Source organism: Etheostoma cragini, chromosome 24, assembly GCF_013103735.1.
Source record: "Etheostoma cragini isolate CJK2018 chromosome 24, CSU_Ecrag_1.0, whole genome shotgun sequence".
In the NCBI taxonomy this organism is placed as follows: domain Eukaryota; kingdom Metazoa; phylum Chordata; class Actinopteri; order Perciformes; family Percidae; genus Etheostoma; species Etheostoma cragini.
The window spans coordinates 7,600,713-7,619,111 of record NC_048430.1 but is presented as its reverse complement, the minus strand read 5'-3'; the positions used below and the strand labels follow the sequence as shown (position 1 = coordinate 7,619,111).

Genomic DNA, 18,399 nt, shown 5'->3' with positions numbered 1-18,399 from the left:
TTTTGTCCTTTTTTTTTTTTACCACTATCTTTAAAGCATTCTGACCTAAGTTTTTATTTGTAACATCTGTAATCTAATTCATTTGATAGTTTTGCACTAATATCTAAATCCACTACTTATTCTTTTTGTTTTGTTTTTCGTGTCAACTGAAATATGGTTATGGAATATGGAAATATGAACATAGAATGTGAAGGAATCTTGTGTAAAAGAGCATTTAACTAAATAAAAAATGTGTCTGCAAAACACACCTCAAATCCAAATGAACGTTTGTGTCATCTAATACGCACAAATGTGGCTACTGTAGTCACTGAATATAAATCATGTACATAATTACTTTCTTAAAGGAACATTTCACAAAATAAAGGTTTCATGGCAAGGAGAGTCTCTTACTTTTTGGATGCTCCAAGTGATGATCAAAAGAATATACTGCACCTCCAACAAAGCAAGAAACACCAAATAGAATAATAACCTATTTAGACCTCACCTGAGCCAGGTGTGTGCGTGTGACAAGAGAGCGGAAGGAAAATGATTTTTCAACCGCATTTTGTGAGACAAGCGTTTATTTCTTTGTTTAAGACAAGTTTATTTATGTATCTGTTGCAGTTCTAGAATAAAGAAACAGATTATTGTGACACTACGAACGAATGCGCGTTGTTTTACTGACCGCTCCTACAACACCAATACAATAATAACCCCTAGACACCAATAGAATAATAACCCCTAGACACCACTAGACACCAATAGAATAATAACCCCTAGACACCAATAGAATAATAACCCCTAGACACCAATAGAATAATAACCCCTAGACACCAATACAATAATAACCCCTAGACACCAATAGAATAATAACCCATATACACCAATACAATAATAACCCATATACACCAATAACATAACATTCCCTAGACAACATGGATTTGCTGAATGAAACTTTTAACTTTTTTGTAATAAAGTTGTATTAAATAAAATATTTTGTTCTGGTTCAGATTGGTAGCAGTAGTTGCACAACATGGCCACTAGAGGTCCTGTTTTCCCATTAAACGTAGCCGAAGAAGAGTTGATGCTATTAAGAGATCATGGAGCAGGAAACTCAACCCGGTCCAGCCAGTCCTGGTCTGATCTCTGGAGCATGGATCCTTCTGCTCCTGATCCACATTACCTGTAGGACAGGGACGCCGCAAGAACTGCTGGGAGCTCACTTTGTCTTCTGTGGACTTTCCTCTGTCAGCTGGTAAGTTTTATTGTCTTTTATTACGGAAGCAGTTGCAGCTAAATGGATGCGGAATCACTTGAAATGTTCCTATTGTAGTTTTTGAGGAATGTCCACTCACCTAAATGAGTTCTTCTATCGTCATGGTGATGTGGGATACTTTTAAATTGATGAGGATGATTTAAAACCAATATTGTTTTTTATTATTATTGTTGCAATTACCTTTTCTTTAAAAGTAGTTTTGTGCCTTTTTACAATGAACTTCCTTTAATCTTTAACATACACTAAAACTTAAATAAATTACTTAATTGCCATTAAATCAATACAGGTTGCCCCTTTTTTTTGAAGTAAACATTTCTAAATCAGTTGATATTTTTTCTAAGTAATCCTGGCTGTAGAAATCCATTTTCATGTGATGTGTTACTTGTCTGTATTGTATCGATCTATGATGATTATCATGTGGTACACCTGTCGAGTCACGAGACAGATTTACATCCACAAAATTGGTTTGATTATGCGGAGAGAAAAAATGTCTAATGTGGTTTCCAGGTTTTCTCTTAGCAGCCAGTTGAATAAATCTCACATAACATTTGTTCTCTGGGACTGACACAGCTGTGCAATAATGCCAAGTGCACATCTGGATGTAGGGCAAGTTTTGCGGATTCAGTTTGCCAGCCTGTCTCAGCCCCCATCTTGGTGGGCATGAAGTATTCAGCTGTCCTGAATGGGGACACTTTCTACCGTCCTTGGGCTTTATCTGCTAGTTTCACATTAAAAGCCTAGATTTCAGTCTGATATGTTACCAGAGCCCACAGTGAGACATCAGTGGTTGTTTTCTCTGTAGTTGAAAAGTGATTTAACTGTTGCCCAACAGGAGCAGGCTGCATGTTTGAAGCCAGATGGTTGGCACTGTAAAAGAGCACACAATGCCCATAAAGCTCGGAGGTCTGCCTTGTGGGTTTTTTATGGGGTTTGGTTTTTAAGTCCGATCAAAGGCCAGTTCATGCCTGATCCCGGCTCTGCCCACCTTTTTATCCAGGGTGTGGAGAAGTGATCTGAGAGTAGAATTCTAGAAGTCCTATTGTCTTCTAAACACTATGTGATGTATCATGTTTGACAGCCCGCTAATGGCTGAGCTTAGCTGGTGCGTGCACCCTCCACACACCTTTTTACGTCCACATCGCTCATGTCGTGATCACCTTACTGACTAACGCTTCCTCATCCCTGCTTGCATCATCGTCCGACCGCTGTAATTTCCGGTGAGGATTTCAGGTTCTGATTTTGAAATCCGGAGGCGGCCTCTGTCTAGACATCCAAGTGTGCCAGCTTGTTTTTGCTGCCGGATGATTGCGGGTTTACAGGACAGGGTGTGCATGCTGTCAGGACTATCATGTAAACCCCCCCCCCATTACACCCCAGGTGATGTTTCATGAGTCAGCAGCTGTTGTTGTTTATGCTTACACGTTGCGTTACCATCGGCAACAAATGTCCCAAAGCGGCAAAAAAAAAAGGTTGTGCACACTTTTACTACATTGTTTTCAAGTAGGGCTGTGTTAAACTAATGAATTCTCCAATTAAAATCGTTTAATGTCTTATCAATGACTACAATGTCATTAGTTCCCCTGATGAACACACTCTACCTCCTCTGCCCCCCACCACCCCAACCTGTGTGCACATTAGTCCCTGCTATCTATTTATATGGGTACAACTGCAATTTCCATATCATATGTGACTATCTATTTAACTTATTTGTTGTAATTTAGTCTTTTTAGTTCTGGGCATCTCAGGTTTGTTCCAGTGTTTCAGTATCTGTGTACAATGACCTGATGAAGTATCTTATCTAATTGATATTGAATTGAAATAATTTGGAAAATCCTTGGTAATACCCAGCCCTATGTTTAAGTAAATAATGGGTGTGATCTCTTATGATGCTGAGACGATGCTGTCACTGCTAATGTCATCCTCTGGCTTCATGTTTCCCATTGCAGCAGACCGTGTGTCCGTAGGATGCAGCTACAACTGTTCTGACCGACAGCAGCTCAACAAGTCCCAACAGTGAACAGCTGACTGGGGTACATCTGCACCAAAGCCTCTTCATTCACACGACTCGTTTCTGTTAATAATGTTGTAGTTGTGTGTAGCCTCATACTAGTTTTCGGTTGTGATTGAGGCTCTCTGACGGTGTTTGTGTATGCGGCTGCAGCCTGGATGTGTTACTGGCTCAGCGTGAGATGATAACCCAGCCTCAGTGTGCAATGTGTGGATCCGCCTCGCCCCTGTGTCTGCTGCTCTGGATCGTAGCGACGGCTGTTTCCAGGACGCAAGGTACGTTCTGCATTCAGTAACTGCTTTTTGGTACGGAGTGCATAACTTGTTACAAATCTATTAAGTAAAGAACAATGGCTGCATTTTACATTTAATTCTACTGTATACCTCTACTTCACTATATTGTACTTTTTACTCTTGCACATTTTTGATTAGACAAGATTTTACATAAACAAAACAGACGGCAAGTAAAGTAAGAAAATATATATTTAGATGTTTGAGCCTCAAAGAGATACAATTATTGCATATTAAAGTAAAAGCATAGAGATTAGAAAAATGAACACACAGTTGTGTATCAGACTAATTTTGTTATTTCCTTTCTCATTAATCATCTCACATCCTCTCAAATTTAACTTTAACCTATACAGGGTGGAGAGTATTAATTTCACAATATAGTAATGAATCAATCCCGGGTAAAACTTGTATTGAACTCATTGTTTTGTTGCCACCTTAACATATTTGAAGCTGCATGAGAGTGAAATGTAACATGGTCTCTGATCTCAGGTCAGGTTATGGCTCCTGCCAGTCTGAGTGCAGAGGTGGGTCATTCCCTGTTGCTTAGCTGCAACGTCACCACGGGAGCGGGCGACACCGTCCGGCAAGTGCGCTGGCTCGACCGCCACAGGAAGGTCCTCCTGGCGTACGAACAAAGCGTGCCGATCCGCGTCAGCCACCAAGGGCCCAACGTGCAGCTCACCGCCTCGCACAACGACGCCAGCTACATCACCCTCCAGAGGGTGGGGCCCGATGACGAGGGCTGCTACCGCTGCGTCTTTGATGTCTACCCCAGCGGCCCGCTAGAAGGCACCACATGCATCAGCGTTACCGGTCAGTTTTTCCTCCCTAGCTCCTGTTATCTTAAAGAACAAGTGTCTTAAATAAGCATTTTCCAGGGCTGTGGCTCACACCTAACATCTGAACTTTGGTTCTTTTTTCAGACAAATCAGGGTCACACATAGTTTGTTGTTACTAGACCCCTTACAGTATAAGACAGGAAGTAGCAGGCTGTGGTTTGAACTTGCAGACCTGCAGGGAAGACAGCCCACCCACACAGCAGGCCTTGGCACTTCCTGTTGTTACTATTACTCGTGCACATAGATTTTTATTACACCCAGACTCCTCTTTACCCTCGTTACCCTGGCTCCTGCACACAAGCTGCAGTCCTGTAAATGTTTTTATTGCACATTTTGATGCCAAGAGAAATAAATCCACACAGAGCCGACGTCCAAATCATCTTCGCTGTCTTGATATTAACAACAGGAGCATTTCCTTTTTGTCCCAGGTAAAGTGCGCCTGGAGGGCAACAAGACGGCGGTGAGCGGGAAGCCGGCCACCCTGTCCTGCTGGTACAGCCTCCCCGAGAGGGTGCACCAGGTGCTGTGGAGGAAGACGGCCGAGCAGGGCGACACCACCACCGTGGCCTCCTACGCCAAGCGTGGGCACTGGTTGGTCGAGGAGCAGTACAAGGATCGGTTTAGCTTGAGCCGGACTCTGGGCGACACCCGACTCACCATCGAGGCGGTCAGGACGGAGGACGAGGCCTGCTACACCTGTGAGTTCCACACGTACCCGGACGGAACCAGACGGGACAAGGCCTGCCTCTCTGTTCATGGTGAGTACCCGGGTACCATCTCAATAACATTTTATTTATAGTGTAAATTCATAACAAGAGTTATCTCAAGACACACAACAGATAGAGTCTATCTAGAACACAATCAATATAATTGACAAGGACCCAACAGTTCTAGTAATTCCCCCAAGAGCAAGAAACTAGTGCAACAGTGACGAGGAAAAACTCTTTTAGGAAGAAACCCGGGACAGACCCGGGCTCTTGGTAGGCGGTGTCGGTGAAGGTGCCGGTTGGGGGTTTAATGAATAGGGACAATAACAGTCACAGTAAAAGATAATGGAACAGCGACTAGAAATAGTAGTATGTTGTAGTTCATGGCCTAACCGGGCCCTGCAGAGCGTAGTATGATGTAACAGGGCATTGCAGGGCGTAGTATGATGTAACAGGGCATTGCAGGGCGTGTAGCAGGACCACAGCAACAGCTGCAACCGTGATATTGGTGCTTCCCTGATCCAAGGAAACATGCCAGGGGGGAAAAAAGAACATAAGGACTCTGGGGAATAACTCCCCAGAGCATTTCTGGGACATGGATGCACACACATGGAAAGATAGAGGAGCTCATGACTCTCTGTCCTCATGGGAAATCACACTGCATATGAACCAGAACTCCTTCCTCCTGTTGTTCTCGGGTCAAATCTAACCCATTTTCAAAAAGATTCTGTATCATAAATGTGGGTTTCTTTCAAGCCAATTCTAAAGCAAAATGACGTGGATGGTTCCATTCAACGCTCTACACAAGTTAAATGAATGATCGGTTCACTACTTTCAATGAATTTGGGTGTTTTTATTCAATTTTATAGCATGGAAAGAAAAATTGATAAAAGAACATTGAAAAAATGTAGGGGAAAAATGACAAAAACATCAAAAAGTGACAAAAACATGGGAAAAGACGTCAAAAAAACGTAAAATGCAGAAAAATATTGACAGAAAAAAGTGTTAAGAAAATGCATACAGACCAGCACAAAACACAATATTACATTGTATGAGATTAAAACATTTGTATTTATTTATAGGGAGCTTTTAAAGCACACACTGCACATTCCTGGCTCAATACACAGACCGTACACCTTAGGGATTATTTTCCAACTGTTCTTGACACTTATTGTACTGGAGATGCACTGTAGGCCAAGAGGAAGTGTGTGTGTCCCAGTCCCAGTCCCAGTCCCAGACATAGCTCAGGAAAGGGAAGGGAAGCGCTGCGAATAAACAAACCGGAGGTGAGAGTTTCTCAAGTGGGTCATTAAACTACTGTTTTGGTGACAGCGCAATGAGTCCCTCGCCGCCATTTAACCCTGTTTTCTCTCTGTTTGCGCATGCAGGGGGAGGGGTGTCACTGAGGGGAAAGTGGTGATTTAATTTGGTAGAAAGCCCAGGGGAGATGAGTGGCTTACTGTTTCCCTAGACACAAGGCCTGTTTGTGCGTGTGTGTGTGTGTGTGTGTGTGTGCGCGTCCTTCTTCTTGCTCTGCTAAACAAGCTTTGTCTCAACTGACAGAAGACCCAGACACACAACCACCCAGAGTCAGTAAAAGCTGCTTTGCCTCTGTTTTCTGGCGGCCCGTAAGAGGACAACTTGTGTCATTGTGTCCTCTGGGGGGGGAAAGAGATTGACAGGTGATGTGGTCTGTCTCTCCATTATAAAAGCAAAGGACCAAATCTCTGCAGTGTCACAAAGAAAAAACACATAAATGCTAATTTTACCCCAACAAGTAATACAAGAAAACTATTTACAAGCAGCCACTTTCTTTCCCCAGTTTTACCCAAACCAGAAGTGAGTTATGTGACCTCGTCGTCGGGACTCACTGAGGCCAACTGCACGGCCCAGTCCCGCCCCGCAGCAGAGATCACTTGGAACGTCAGCGGGGACAACCGAACGCTTGGACCACCCGTTTCTTCCGCCTACGACCAGGGCGACGGCACGACGGTGGTCACGAGCACGCTGCTCTTCCAATCAGCGCTACTCAGTGACCTGTCCGTCAAGTGCATCGTGCACCACCCGGGTTTGGACCAACCCCTGACGGTGTCCCTCAACACGAACGGTGAGGAGCTCGTAAACCCTGTTCCAGTGGGGTTTTATCACATGTGAAAAGACTTACCCGGATGGGTCAATTTCAACACATATAAAAAGTGAGGGTACTGTTAAACGCATGTGCAATGCTCAAATAAAGGAACTAAGTGGGGTATATTTGTGAGTACTTGCACCCAAGTACTTCTTCTACCACTGCAAGTTAAAAAAAATTATGATTTAAAAAAATAATTATGATTTAAAAAAAAAAAGCAAATTGGTGAATAAAAATGAATAAATAGTATTTATAAAGATGTAAGTAACACCTATGTTTGTGCAACTTTCACTTAGTGCAGTATTGTGATGTATATGAGTCTTCATGTAAAACACTCTGTGATAAAGTGTTAAAAAGTTGCATTTCCTGTGGTAGGGTAAGGAACGATGTCCTGTAGCGGTTCTTGCGACATCGTAGCTGTCTGGCCCTGTGTGTGAAAGACAATGTAATAAAAAATAAGGTGTAATCCCAAATAAAATCGTCCGATAGCCAGCTGGACTTCATAGTGATTTGGTTGTGATAAGCTGTTACAGCAGCACAAGAAACAAGCCAGAATTCAATTATATATCAGTACTGTTTCAAAAATATTTCCCATTCTTGGGTGCTGAGGTGGCATCTTTGTTTTCAGCATGTGTGTATTCTCAACTATTCTAGTCATGGGTAATTATGGCTACTTTGATGGGCTCCTGAATCCTGTAATGTTGCAGCATATGTGAAGGATTATTTTTCCTCTAAGGAAGTCGTTATTCTGGTACCACGTTACCTAACATGTTTAGTCCAGATGTCATCAAACATAAACACTGCTTTTAACGTAAGTGTGTGTGTGTGTGTGTTGCAGTGGGTCCTGCCTTGGTCATCCTCCTCTCGGTGTGCGGTGTGGCCGCGGTCCTCCTCCTGTGTCTCTGTGTGTGTCTCTGCAAGTGCTTCATCTGTACTGACGGTGAGTCCCGACGCTTAAATGACTCGACGGAATGTATTTACATATTCTGTCCACATTTAGTTTATGATTTCATTGAATCCACCTAAAACGGGAAAACACTGGTTGAGAACCGGTGTTTGCTGCAGTTGTGTGCAACAGGGTTCTCTAGTGGTTTTCCAAAGGCATTCTGGGAAGTGTAACCAACATACTGTTACTCCTGTAATGAGTATGTGAAGGTAGATATTTTCTTTTGAAGCTGCCAGCAGTTCAGGAAAGTGTGGGTGGAGAAAGTGAATAAGGGGCACTTTGAGCCGAATTCAGCAGAAGCCTGAGGACTTCAGGATCAGTCTTTTTCTGTGGGATTTTCAATCTGACTGGATCTCTATGATGGGAGAAAAACACTGCTGATTGTTTTGTGGCCTGCTGTGCTGGCCAAGTTTTGAGAGCCTCCTGTCAGTGGAGCGATTGTGATGAATTTTCACATTTCTACTGGTTACATAAACATCTTGGCATACTAAGAACATCAGGGATCGTGAGCCAACTGACTAAAACAATGTTAAATAATAAAAAAACAGTTAGAGCGCCCATGTTATGCCCATTTTCAGGTTCATAACTGTATTTAGAGGTTGTGCCAGAATAGGTCTACATGGTTTACATAATTATTGTTGTACTGCACATTGCTGCAGATCCTCTTTTCACCCTGTGTGTTCGGGTCTCTGTTTTAGCTACAGAGTGCGACCACTCACTTTTAAACTATCTTTGTTGGGAGTTTGGGAGTTGTTTGCATTTACATTCATTAATTGGACACAGACACAACTCCAAGTGAGTGCTAAAATCTGCTTGATGTAAACATGTACAGTTGGAGCCTTTCAGAAAACAAATAAAAAAAGAATATTCTGTTTTAACTAGTTTGTTCTGGAGAAATATGGGAAATTCAGCTGTTTAAACAGTTTGTAATGTTTGAAAGAAATCTCAGGAAGTAAATATAGTGCAGGTGCATTTTGGTCAAGTGACCGAGAGCGTCATCAAACCAGGAAAAACTTCACATTTTGCTGATAACACACACTAAAAAGGTCAGATTGCAGGGCTCACAGCGACTTTCCACAAAGAGGTGACATGCCTACAGAAGTGTCATCAACACTCCCTTGACTCCTGTTAACACCTCTCCAACAATCCTCGCTGGGTGTCAGGGAAACGGTGTGGCGGCAACGTGATGTGGGGTGTGGACCGCTTCCCATTTCCACTTTTTTATCAGAGATTCTCTGCCCACCAAGAAGAGGCAGGGAAACCAAAGTTATCGCGGCCACGACAGAAGCTTTGGCTGACGTTGGTGCTTCTGCCGGCCAACAAAAGTCGTAAAGGAAGAAAAACAAATGTTTTCGCTGACGGGTCAGGACGGTCTCACGGCCACTCTCGATTTGGCAATGCACAATTTAGCTTTGTAACGCATGAGCCAACCAGAGTCACACGATAGTATTTTATATTTTTGTCATACCTGCATGGACCCTTGTAAGGTTTCTAAATTCTTCCAGCTCTGTGCAAAGCATTTCCTCAATAACATTTGAGTTTCCTTTTTCCCTTCAGCTTCTCCTTGTCTTTTGTTATCTTGTGCGATAAGAAAGCAGACGCCACATATGTGCATTTTCTTTTAAAGACTGAAACCCAACGGCACATCTTTTTAATTCCTACTTTAATACATCGAGCACCAAAACCAACATTCGCCCACATGGGTTGCACACAACAATGCCTCAATCATGCTGTTGATTTAAGAGTGTTTGTGTTTTTCTTAAACTCCTGACAGTCAGGGACGGTCTTGACACTCTTAAACACTGTATTTGCACGTGATTGATGGCGTGGTGTCGGAACCAGAACTTGCACAAGTATCTGTGGGATATCTTGAATACATGGCAGCTGGGTCACTGCAAAAATAGATTTTTCTCTGGAGAGAGGGCGGGAAAAAAAGCTCCTGTTTGCTTGAGACATTCCACATTGCTTGAAGGTCTTTCTTGATGTGCATCCTGAGCAGAATAACAAGTGGTTGGGCTTATTGTTGCGAGGGAGCAGCCTGAAGAAAAGACCCTCTTTCTCTGTCTAATCCTTCACCGTTAGAAAGACATCGGAGGCCTGGAGGAGGGAGCAGTGACAGGGAGGAACAGAGTGCCAAAGTTGAGAGGCTGCCCAGCTGATGACAACACTTGACTGTACAGACACACACACACACACACACACACACACACACAAACATACTGTAGTTCCCAGTCTTGGCTGAGATGTGCCAGGAATACAGGCGTTTACTGTGATGTGATTCAGATTGCAGTTTAAGGGAAGAGAGCTGTGATGCATTTGTCCTTATTTGGAGCTGGCCTCATTCATGTTGTCATTTCTTTTTTTTTTTTAACTTTTTTAATTAAATCATACATACAGACATACATACATTTTGTGAGTACTACCCACACACTCAACTACAATGGGGTTTCACACCTCAGGTCCCACAGGATAGGAGTGATCTAGTTTGTACATCTACATTACGTGTCATTTAGCTGACACTTCTAGGGGTTAAGTGTCTTGCTCAGGGACACGTTGGTTGACGTATCGCAGTGGGAGTCAAACCTTGATCTCTCACACCAAAGGCATGTGTCACATCCGCTGCACCAGTACCACCTCAACATCAACGTTAGCATCAAATTTAACACTAATGCAATGACCGGTGATACACAATTAATAAAGGGTGGATCCAATCAATGGATCGGGTTACCTGAGCTACAAAAATACATATTCTCTCACTTCCTCCGTTTAGTTGATAAAAGTGCAGATCAATTTGGTTTCACTTGCCTTTTTTCAAAATAACCATCTCCAAGAATTCATTGAAAAAGTACACGTAAAACAATCTATTATCTATACCATCCAAGATTTTATATATGCATGTAGTTGCTCTCAGGACTGTGCACCAGGTCCCCCTCCCTCTTTTTTTCTGCAATACCTATATTTTTATATCATGTGTTGACACTGTAAAGGGGTTGCATCCATTTCGTTGCACAGGTACTGCACTTGTGTAAAATGACAATAAAGGCTTTCTATTCTATTTTTGGGAGATATTTATGAACTACCTTCTACCAAAGAATTATTCTCATTGAAAACTCTTACACTGAAATTATTTTTCTATTCTAACAATCGAGACAAAAAAGTGTTTTTATGTGTCTAACCTGTAAGACGAGCAGAGGAAAAACACAAATGCGTACGTTTCTCATGTAAAATTCCTAAACTAATCTACAAATACCACAGCTAAATATCTAAAACTGGCACATATACTGTAAAGCTACGTGCATTGCTTACAGTTGATACCACTAGAGGTAAGAGGGAATATGTTTTTATGTATTCTTTGTTAGTAAGGTGAAGTGTCCCATTTCTGGAGGGACGCAGAGCATTGAAAGTGTCTGAGACGGCACTGTGGACGGCATGAAAAGTTGTGATGTCTGCGGCTGAAGTTGTACCGCGAGCCGTCCACAAATGGTGTTTTGTGGTTCCTTCTGGATCAGTGGGCGTTACTCGGCCTTCAATCACAGCTGGGAAGCAGGGCCAACGACTGAGGTTCTTCCCGTAAAATGCTGCTAGCTATTTGTGTCTGTGTTTCCATGTTTTCTTTTTTGGTGTGAGCGGCTGGAGATGTACAGACTATATGGTGCAGTGGTGGCACAGCTACAGGGCACAGGACAGGGAGTTCACCTCAGATAAGAGCCATTTATTCATGAAAGCCAATGTTTTCAGTGGCAGCTTTTAATCTGTAGCACAACAGGAAGTACGGGGGAGCGACCACATCCGGTTATGAGGGCAGGACTGAGGGTAACAGATTGTTCCTTAGAGATTAGACGTAGAAAAATAGGCTTTAGCAGCACTCCAGACATGCTTCTCATTGCCTCCTTAACTCCTCCACTTGCCTCTCTTCCTTGCGTCTTAGTCCCTCCCACTGAGGGGGCACGGGAGGAAATCATCGGTGCAGAGAGGAAACGAGGAAATGTGTTTTTTAGAGGGATGAGACGTCCTTTCCTCTGACGCATTGCATTAATTCGTCAGCTGTACGGATGGAGTTTGCAACTCCTTCAGCTGCCAGGCTTCTGGGAAGGCTGCTCTCGTGTATCCTCGCCTATAGCTCCTCAACGCTGGCTCCTCGGGGCAGAAATAGGAGCTTTGAGACGGTCTCTTAATGGGCTGTCACCATCATATTTATCTGATATGCTGATTTTGCACACATCGAGTCAGAGCACTTAGTCAGAGCTGACCAGTTTCTTTTAGACTGTCCCAGAACCAGACTGAAAACCAGAGGGGACAGAGCTTTCTCAGTAAGGTCCTAAGCTCTGGAACTCTCTCCCTCTCAACATTAGAGCAGCTCTATTGAGAGTTTTAAATCCCTGTTTTTAAAAACTCATCTTTTTGCAGTGGCTTTTAACACAAGCTGAGCTGTGACATTTTATGCTTATGGATTTGAGCAAAGTTGTTAACTGTCTTTTTTGTTTGTTTTTGCTTTATTCTGTTTTTAGATGGTTTTTCCTGGTTATTTATCATGCTATTATTTTGTTAATTATATCTGTACAGCACTTTGGGGCAGTAGCGACTGTTAGATTAATGTGCTATAGAAATAAACTTTGACCTCGGCCTTCACCGAGAAGCGACGGAACAACTTCCGGGTCAGAGTTCCTCAGGTGATAAAAGTGACACCAGCTGCCATCTTTTTTAAAAACACCTGACCTCTGCTGTGTCGATTGATTTTTTTTTTTCCAAGCTCTATGCCACACGCTTAACTTCTCATACTCTCTCTCTACCGGGCTTTTAGACTACATGTGTCGATTGAGCTTTAGCGCTATAAGCCAACCCTAAATCACTCCCATTGCTGCCACATGTACATTGAGGCGTGGCAGTCACTTGCTCACGACGAAGGAATTCCTGCAATGTTTCATTATTTGTGTGCATGTGGTCTTTTTGGATGGGAGTGGGTGTTTTGGGGTTACACGCGTGTATGTGCTTGCTGTGTTTACTTTTGCATTCCTGGGTTGGATTTATATCAAGTAAATGATACCTCTGCCTGTGATGTTATGGCGTTTTTGACTTGGGGAAACTCATTCAACACTGGAGAAACTACAGTGGGATTCCCAACCCTTACTGCCATCCTTAACACTTACTTCCACCTCATATACTCTATTGAACAATCGTAGCAGATTGGCATTATCTCATAAGAAAATAAGTACTTGTAGAAAAGGATTTGATGTCAACATGAGTAGAGCCAGTCCTGTTAGCATTCAGCTACAGTTTAAAATAAAGAGCCGGACTGTAGACTCAAGTTTCATCATAAAGAATCTTACAGTATTATGTACTTTTCCTGTTTTATAATAAATGGAATTTGTGCTTTTCGAACACATCTATAGTTTTAGCAGTGGCGTATTTTCTGAAACTCCCATTGCTTGCCTTAAAGGATAAATCACTGATGTTCCCCTATAAACTCAGTGCACAACCTTTTTCACAGATGAAATCAGGTGACCTGTGGGAAAATGGTGGACAGGATTTGGTTGAGCAGTGAGAAAGAAAATGTTGTGGAAAGTTTCTTGGGACAAAGCTGACCCAACTAACTTTCTCTCTCTCTCTCTCTCTCTCTCTCTCTGTCCAGACTGATTTGGATGCCGCCTGCTTTGATGAAGGTCCAGTGGAGCTCTGAGCCTGACCTAGCTGCCCAGCACCGTGCCCTCCAGCTCGGCGTGCAGAGGAAGGGAACAGAGCTTTTACAGAACTGAACCGACGCTGCTCGTTCTGCTTCCACGGGTCGGGAAGATCCCCCTAGTGCACACACACACACACACACATCCCTCATGTCCTTTACATCAACGTAAACTGCACTAAAACCCCATTATTCAATGCTAGATATTACACTTACACTAGAATTGTTGCTTTTTGATGATTGATGAGATCCGTGTAATATGAATAAGAGGGTTTTGGATTTGGAACCGCTTGTGTCATGGCTTCATGGCGGTCCGGTGGTGTTGCAGTGTATAAGGTCAATTCTCAGATGTTGTAATAATGTATATATTTTTTTTTTAAATTATGGTTAATGTATTGAGATTGAGTAGAGTTTTCTCAGTTGAAATGTTTTTGACTTTGTTGGGTAGCTTGTTAAAATCAACTAATGTAATCTAAATTGAAATACATTAAAACACCATTTATCAGTGGGAAAATGATTAAGTTCCAATCGTTACCTGGAAACCATGTATTTGTGGTTGTCAATGACACAATGCATTTTTGTAAACTTAGAAAAGAAAGATGATTGATAGGATGCCATGCCAAATTTTTTTGACTGAAGTTACAGGAAATCCAAAAGACGCAGGGGGTCTGGAGGTTAAAATGGGACTGCTAGTGAACCGGCCCTGGTGTGACTCAGACTGAAAGGATGCGTTTGAGTTGGAAAGAATGAAAGGTCTGTTATTTATAGCTGCTGCGTCGTGCGGGACAGAGAAGGGTGGTCGACCTGTGACCTTCATGCGCTGGGTGGTTAACACCGCCCAAACGATTCCTGTGTGGATCAACCCTGCAGCTGTGAATCACTGTGTGTGTGTGTGTGTGTGTGTGAGATGTGACGGTGTGTGTGTGAAAAGCCAGTTAGAGCGTGTCCTCCATATACAGTATGTGTGTGTTGTATTGTTGTACAATATTTTAGCCCACCAGTGTTAAATATAACTTTTTATTTGGGAAAATATGAATACAGGCCTATGGGCTGAGCACAGTATAACTAATTGTTGAAAATATCATTTATACCTCCGTTTATCAGGAAATATATATATTTTTTCTATTAACAAATGAACCCAGCTACTAAATTGTCTGTATATAAGGTTTAAATGTTAATAAATGCCTTTTATTGAAGTTTTAAAAAGCGTAGCTAAGTTGACAACCTGCTGTTTTTGTAATTATTTCAGCTGAATAATGTCTTAAGTGTTAGTGTCTTATTTTTTTTAAGTGTTCACCTTTTTAGTATCCGTGTGAGTTGATCATTACTTTCTTGTACAGGTGCTGCGATGAATTGAAAGTGGAAATAAAACCGGAGACTTTATCTGCTTTTGTTAAGATTTTTAATTATCTGTGTTTTGAGATATTGAGTAAGAATATCAGATAGATACAAAGACACACATACCTCCCATTTGTAACTGAACTCTCCGAGCCACCTTGACATCTCTTTAGACGTTGTTGGGTGAGCGTGTGACGCCTGTGGGTGGTGCAGAAACCTCACCCTAACGTTACAGTAGGAAACTCACTTCCTCCGCAGCCTACTCCGGTGACTTCACTATTTCTCCCTCAGACCTTGTGAGTGACACACCGTGTTTCATGGCTTTTTTTTTTTTTTAAATCTGTGATGAACCAATGCAAATATTTAAAGCTTAAAAACCCCATAAATTAACACACATCCCACGCAACAGTTGTTTTAGGTGTTACTTGAGTGAGTCATGGCCACATTTTAGTTTCATGGCAAAATAACCATTTGAAAAATACGTTGTCAAATAATTGTTGCCGTGAAATTAAAAAAGCCGTGAGTTCAAAGTCCACAGGATGCTAATGCTTTCATTGTTCCTCAAAATGATATTAAAAAAGCCGTTAGGCTCATGGTGGGATCCCCAACCTACTATGTACAGTACTTCTGCTATAGCCAAAAGGAAAGATTAAGTAATTTAAAAAAAGGATAGCACATAATTGTTTTGCTGCAGGAAAATCTTAGAAGATGTAGCTAAAGTAAAGGGCAAAACCATTAAAATATCTAGCTTAAGCAATAGGAAAACATTTTAATAGAATAAATTGGGAAAACACTTGGAAATGGTGAAAGGTAATGGGAAAATACTTAGGTTGAACTAATGGGAATACCCTTGTAACAAGTTAAAAGTAACACGTAAACACTTAAAATAACAATATAATGACATAGGCCCACACCTTTTTATGATAGTAACAATACAAGTAATGGACAAATGGTTGAATTAACAGTATTAGGTAAAGGGTAAAAAAAGGCTCGGGTTAATCGGTTTATCTGGGCGAAAACGTTGCCTAGTCTTGAGTATAGAATGTAAAAAAATAGGTCTTGAATGGATTTTAATTGTTTATGAACTCAATTACCGAGCCCGGCAGCTGGATGTTTGCGATATCGCGATGTCTCGCGATAATCGCCAAATCACGTATCGCACGAGGCGCGTCAGGTAGTCCCGCTCGGTGCTCGGTCCTCGACGCAGCGGTCAGGGTTCGAGGGTTTCCCAAACATCTTTCACAGAAATACAGTTCCAGTTTCCACCAACCTCACAAAGACAGGAAAGGGTAAGTAGCTCCTTTGTGACTCGAGAAATTTGACATATTTTCTTTTTGATTGTTAACTGTGAGGTTATTAAAGCAAAAACAAAAATTAATAAAAACACAGAGGCTTATCTGGAGGAAACTGTGCTGAGCTCGAGTGGACTTCACAATAAAAATCAGCTTGGTTTGGGGAGCACCTTTAATAATTACAAATCAACATTTGGATCCCTTTTCTGCTTTGACACCACTGGATGGTAGCCTATACACACACACACACACACACACACACACACACACACCCCTCTTAAAGATGCTGGCATGTAATGTAATAACAACTGGAAACAGCCACATGCACAAAGGTTTTGTACTTCTTTGTTTATAACTCTAAAGCATAGGGGCAAAGAGTCAATGTTCCACGTGGGTGTTAGGTGGGGTCTTTTTTTTTTTTTAAGATTATTTTTGGGGCTTTTCCCTTTAATATGAAGTGAGTGGATAGATTTGAAGGGGGAGAGAGAGAGATTCAAACCCGGGCCACTGCAGGACTCAGTCTACATGGGGCGGACGCTCTTACTGGGTGAGTTAGAGCCCGCCCCGTTGGGTGGGGTCTTTAACAAGTGTGTGTGTGTGACAGCTTTTAGCACTTTCCAAACCACAGAGGTGGCACATCCCACAGGCCACGCTGCTTGCGGCGCGTCGTGCAGCCCTGACCTGTGAGACCAACTCCCCACCACTCACTTTTGAATGGGGATTGTTGCTGTGGCCACAAACTGGCCTGCTGCAAACTGCTCTCCTCCACAGAACGTTTGTCAATTAGAAAAGGCTAAAACCTCATCAGACAGTCGATGTGGTCACAGCTTTGTATCACGAAATCACAACTTTACACTCTAAAATGAAGTTGCTGCTCATGCAGTGTTAATCATGCATACGAATGTGATGCCAAGGCATGCTTAATGTCAAGCTTTTTACATATGGAAGCTAAAACATTAAATCCACTTTTTAAAAGGAGCTTATGTTTTGAGATACTCAGAATTTTTTATTCAGCAATCCCCATTATTTCCAGCTTTGTTCTTCTACACATTTTAACAACTACTCTAACATCTTTAGAAATACAACAATTAATGTTTTCTCTTTCTCTATAAAAAGTATTTGTGTCGTAAAAGTGACCTTTCCAGTGGAACTTCACATGGGGAGGCCTGTGGAGACTTTTGGTTCAGTTTTTTATGAACACCGTAGCTGGTTTCAGTCTGAAGTGAAATGTTTCATTTCCTGGATTCAGGGTGGAGAGAGTTAATCTGGTGACGGGCTGAAAAAGAACGAGGTTTTCCCCTCTGTGTTGGCCTGCCTGCTCCAAACACGTTGCTTAAAAAGTCTTTTAACACTTCTGCTGAATTGAGCACGTCGGATGACAGCTTCAGTGTTAAAATCAAAGGAAATGTTCAGGTGATGCAACAACATCAGCATCGAACAAATAATGATTTTTGATGTGCATATTCCGACGTTTAAGAGTGTATTGATTGCACTTGCCTTCCCTGTTATGCATTTTCATTTATCAAACTGCTAATTTTGTGCATTGGCTTTGTGGAATCTGCTTGCTAAAAAACTCTAATAGCACAATTTTTTTGTATTTATCTGCTGATACGCAACACATCCCTATATCAATGTTAAAGATGATTTAAAGACTTATTTTAAAAGCTTAACTCCAAATGTAGGCCATGCTAGTATGGCAATTAAGGTTGGTCGGTCTACCGCTTTGGTACAGACTAAAATATCTTTTTTTTTATAAATGGGATTTTGTATCTTAATGACGCAGCAGGTCAAATCTCACTTCCATTACTTTATTTTATGACCAAATACCTGCTGACCTAATGCCTTCGCATCATCCTCATCCCTTTAATTAGCATATGTTAGCAACATTCACGCTTTTATTGTTTTTACATACATTCATG

General features: G+C 42.0%; 1 protein-coding gene across 2 annotated transcripts; it reads left to right on the top strand.

Moving 5' to 3' along the window:
* The first annotated feature begins 1,031 nt into the window (after positions 1–1,031).
* Positions 1,032–14,303, top strand: LOC117939594 (OX-2 membrane glycoprotein-like). Of its 2 annotated transcripts, none has more exons than XM_034865038.1 (8): positions 1,032–1,234; positions 3,202–3,285; positions 3,411–3,538; positions 4,043–4,366; positions 4,821–5,150; positions 6,922–7,206; positions 8,066–8,167; positions 13,803–14,303. In XM_034865038.1, the coding sequence occupies exons 3-8, from the start codon at positions 3,445–3,447 to the stop codon at positions 13,805–13,807; spliced, it is 1,140 nt and encodes a 379-aa protein (XP_034720929.1). In that variant the 5' UTR covers positions 1,032–1,234; positions 3,202–3,285; positions 3,411–3,444; the 3' UTR covers positions 13,808–14,303. The 2 variants fall into 2 exon arrangements, with proteins under 2 accessions (XP_034720929.1, XP_034720930.1); XM_034865039.1 differs by having other exon boundaries at positions 3,408–3,538.
* Positions 14,304–18,399: the final 4,096 nt, after the last annotated feature.

Bases quoted from the DNA above. Each gene is read 5' to 3' on its own strand.
- LOC117939594 (XM_034865038.1), top strand. From the start codon at position 3,445: ATGATAACCCAGCCTCAGTGTGCAATGTGTGGATCCGCCTCGCCCCTG. The intron at 4,367-4,820 runs GTCAGTTTTTCC...TTTTTGTCCCAG, and splicing joins CACATGCATCAGCGTTACCG to GTAAAGTGCGCCTGGAGGGC. The intron at 7,207-8,065 runs GTGAGGAGCTCG...TGTGTGTTGCAG, and splicing joins GGTGTCCCTCAACACGAACG to TGGGTCCTGCCTTGGTCATC.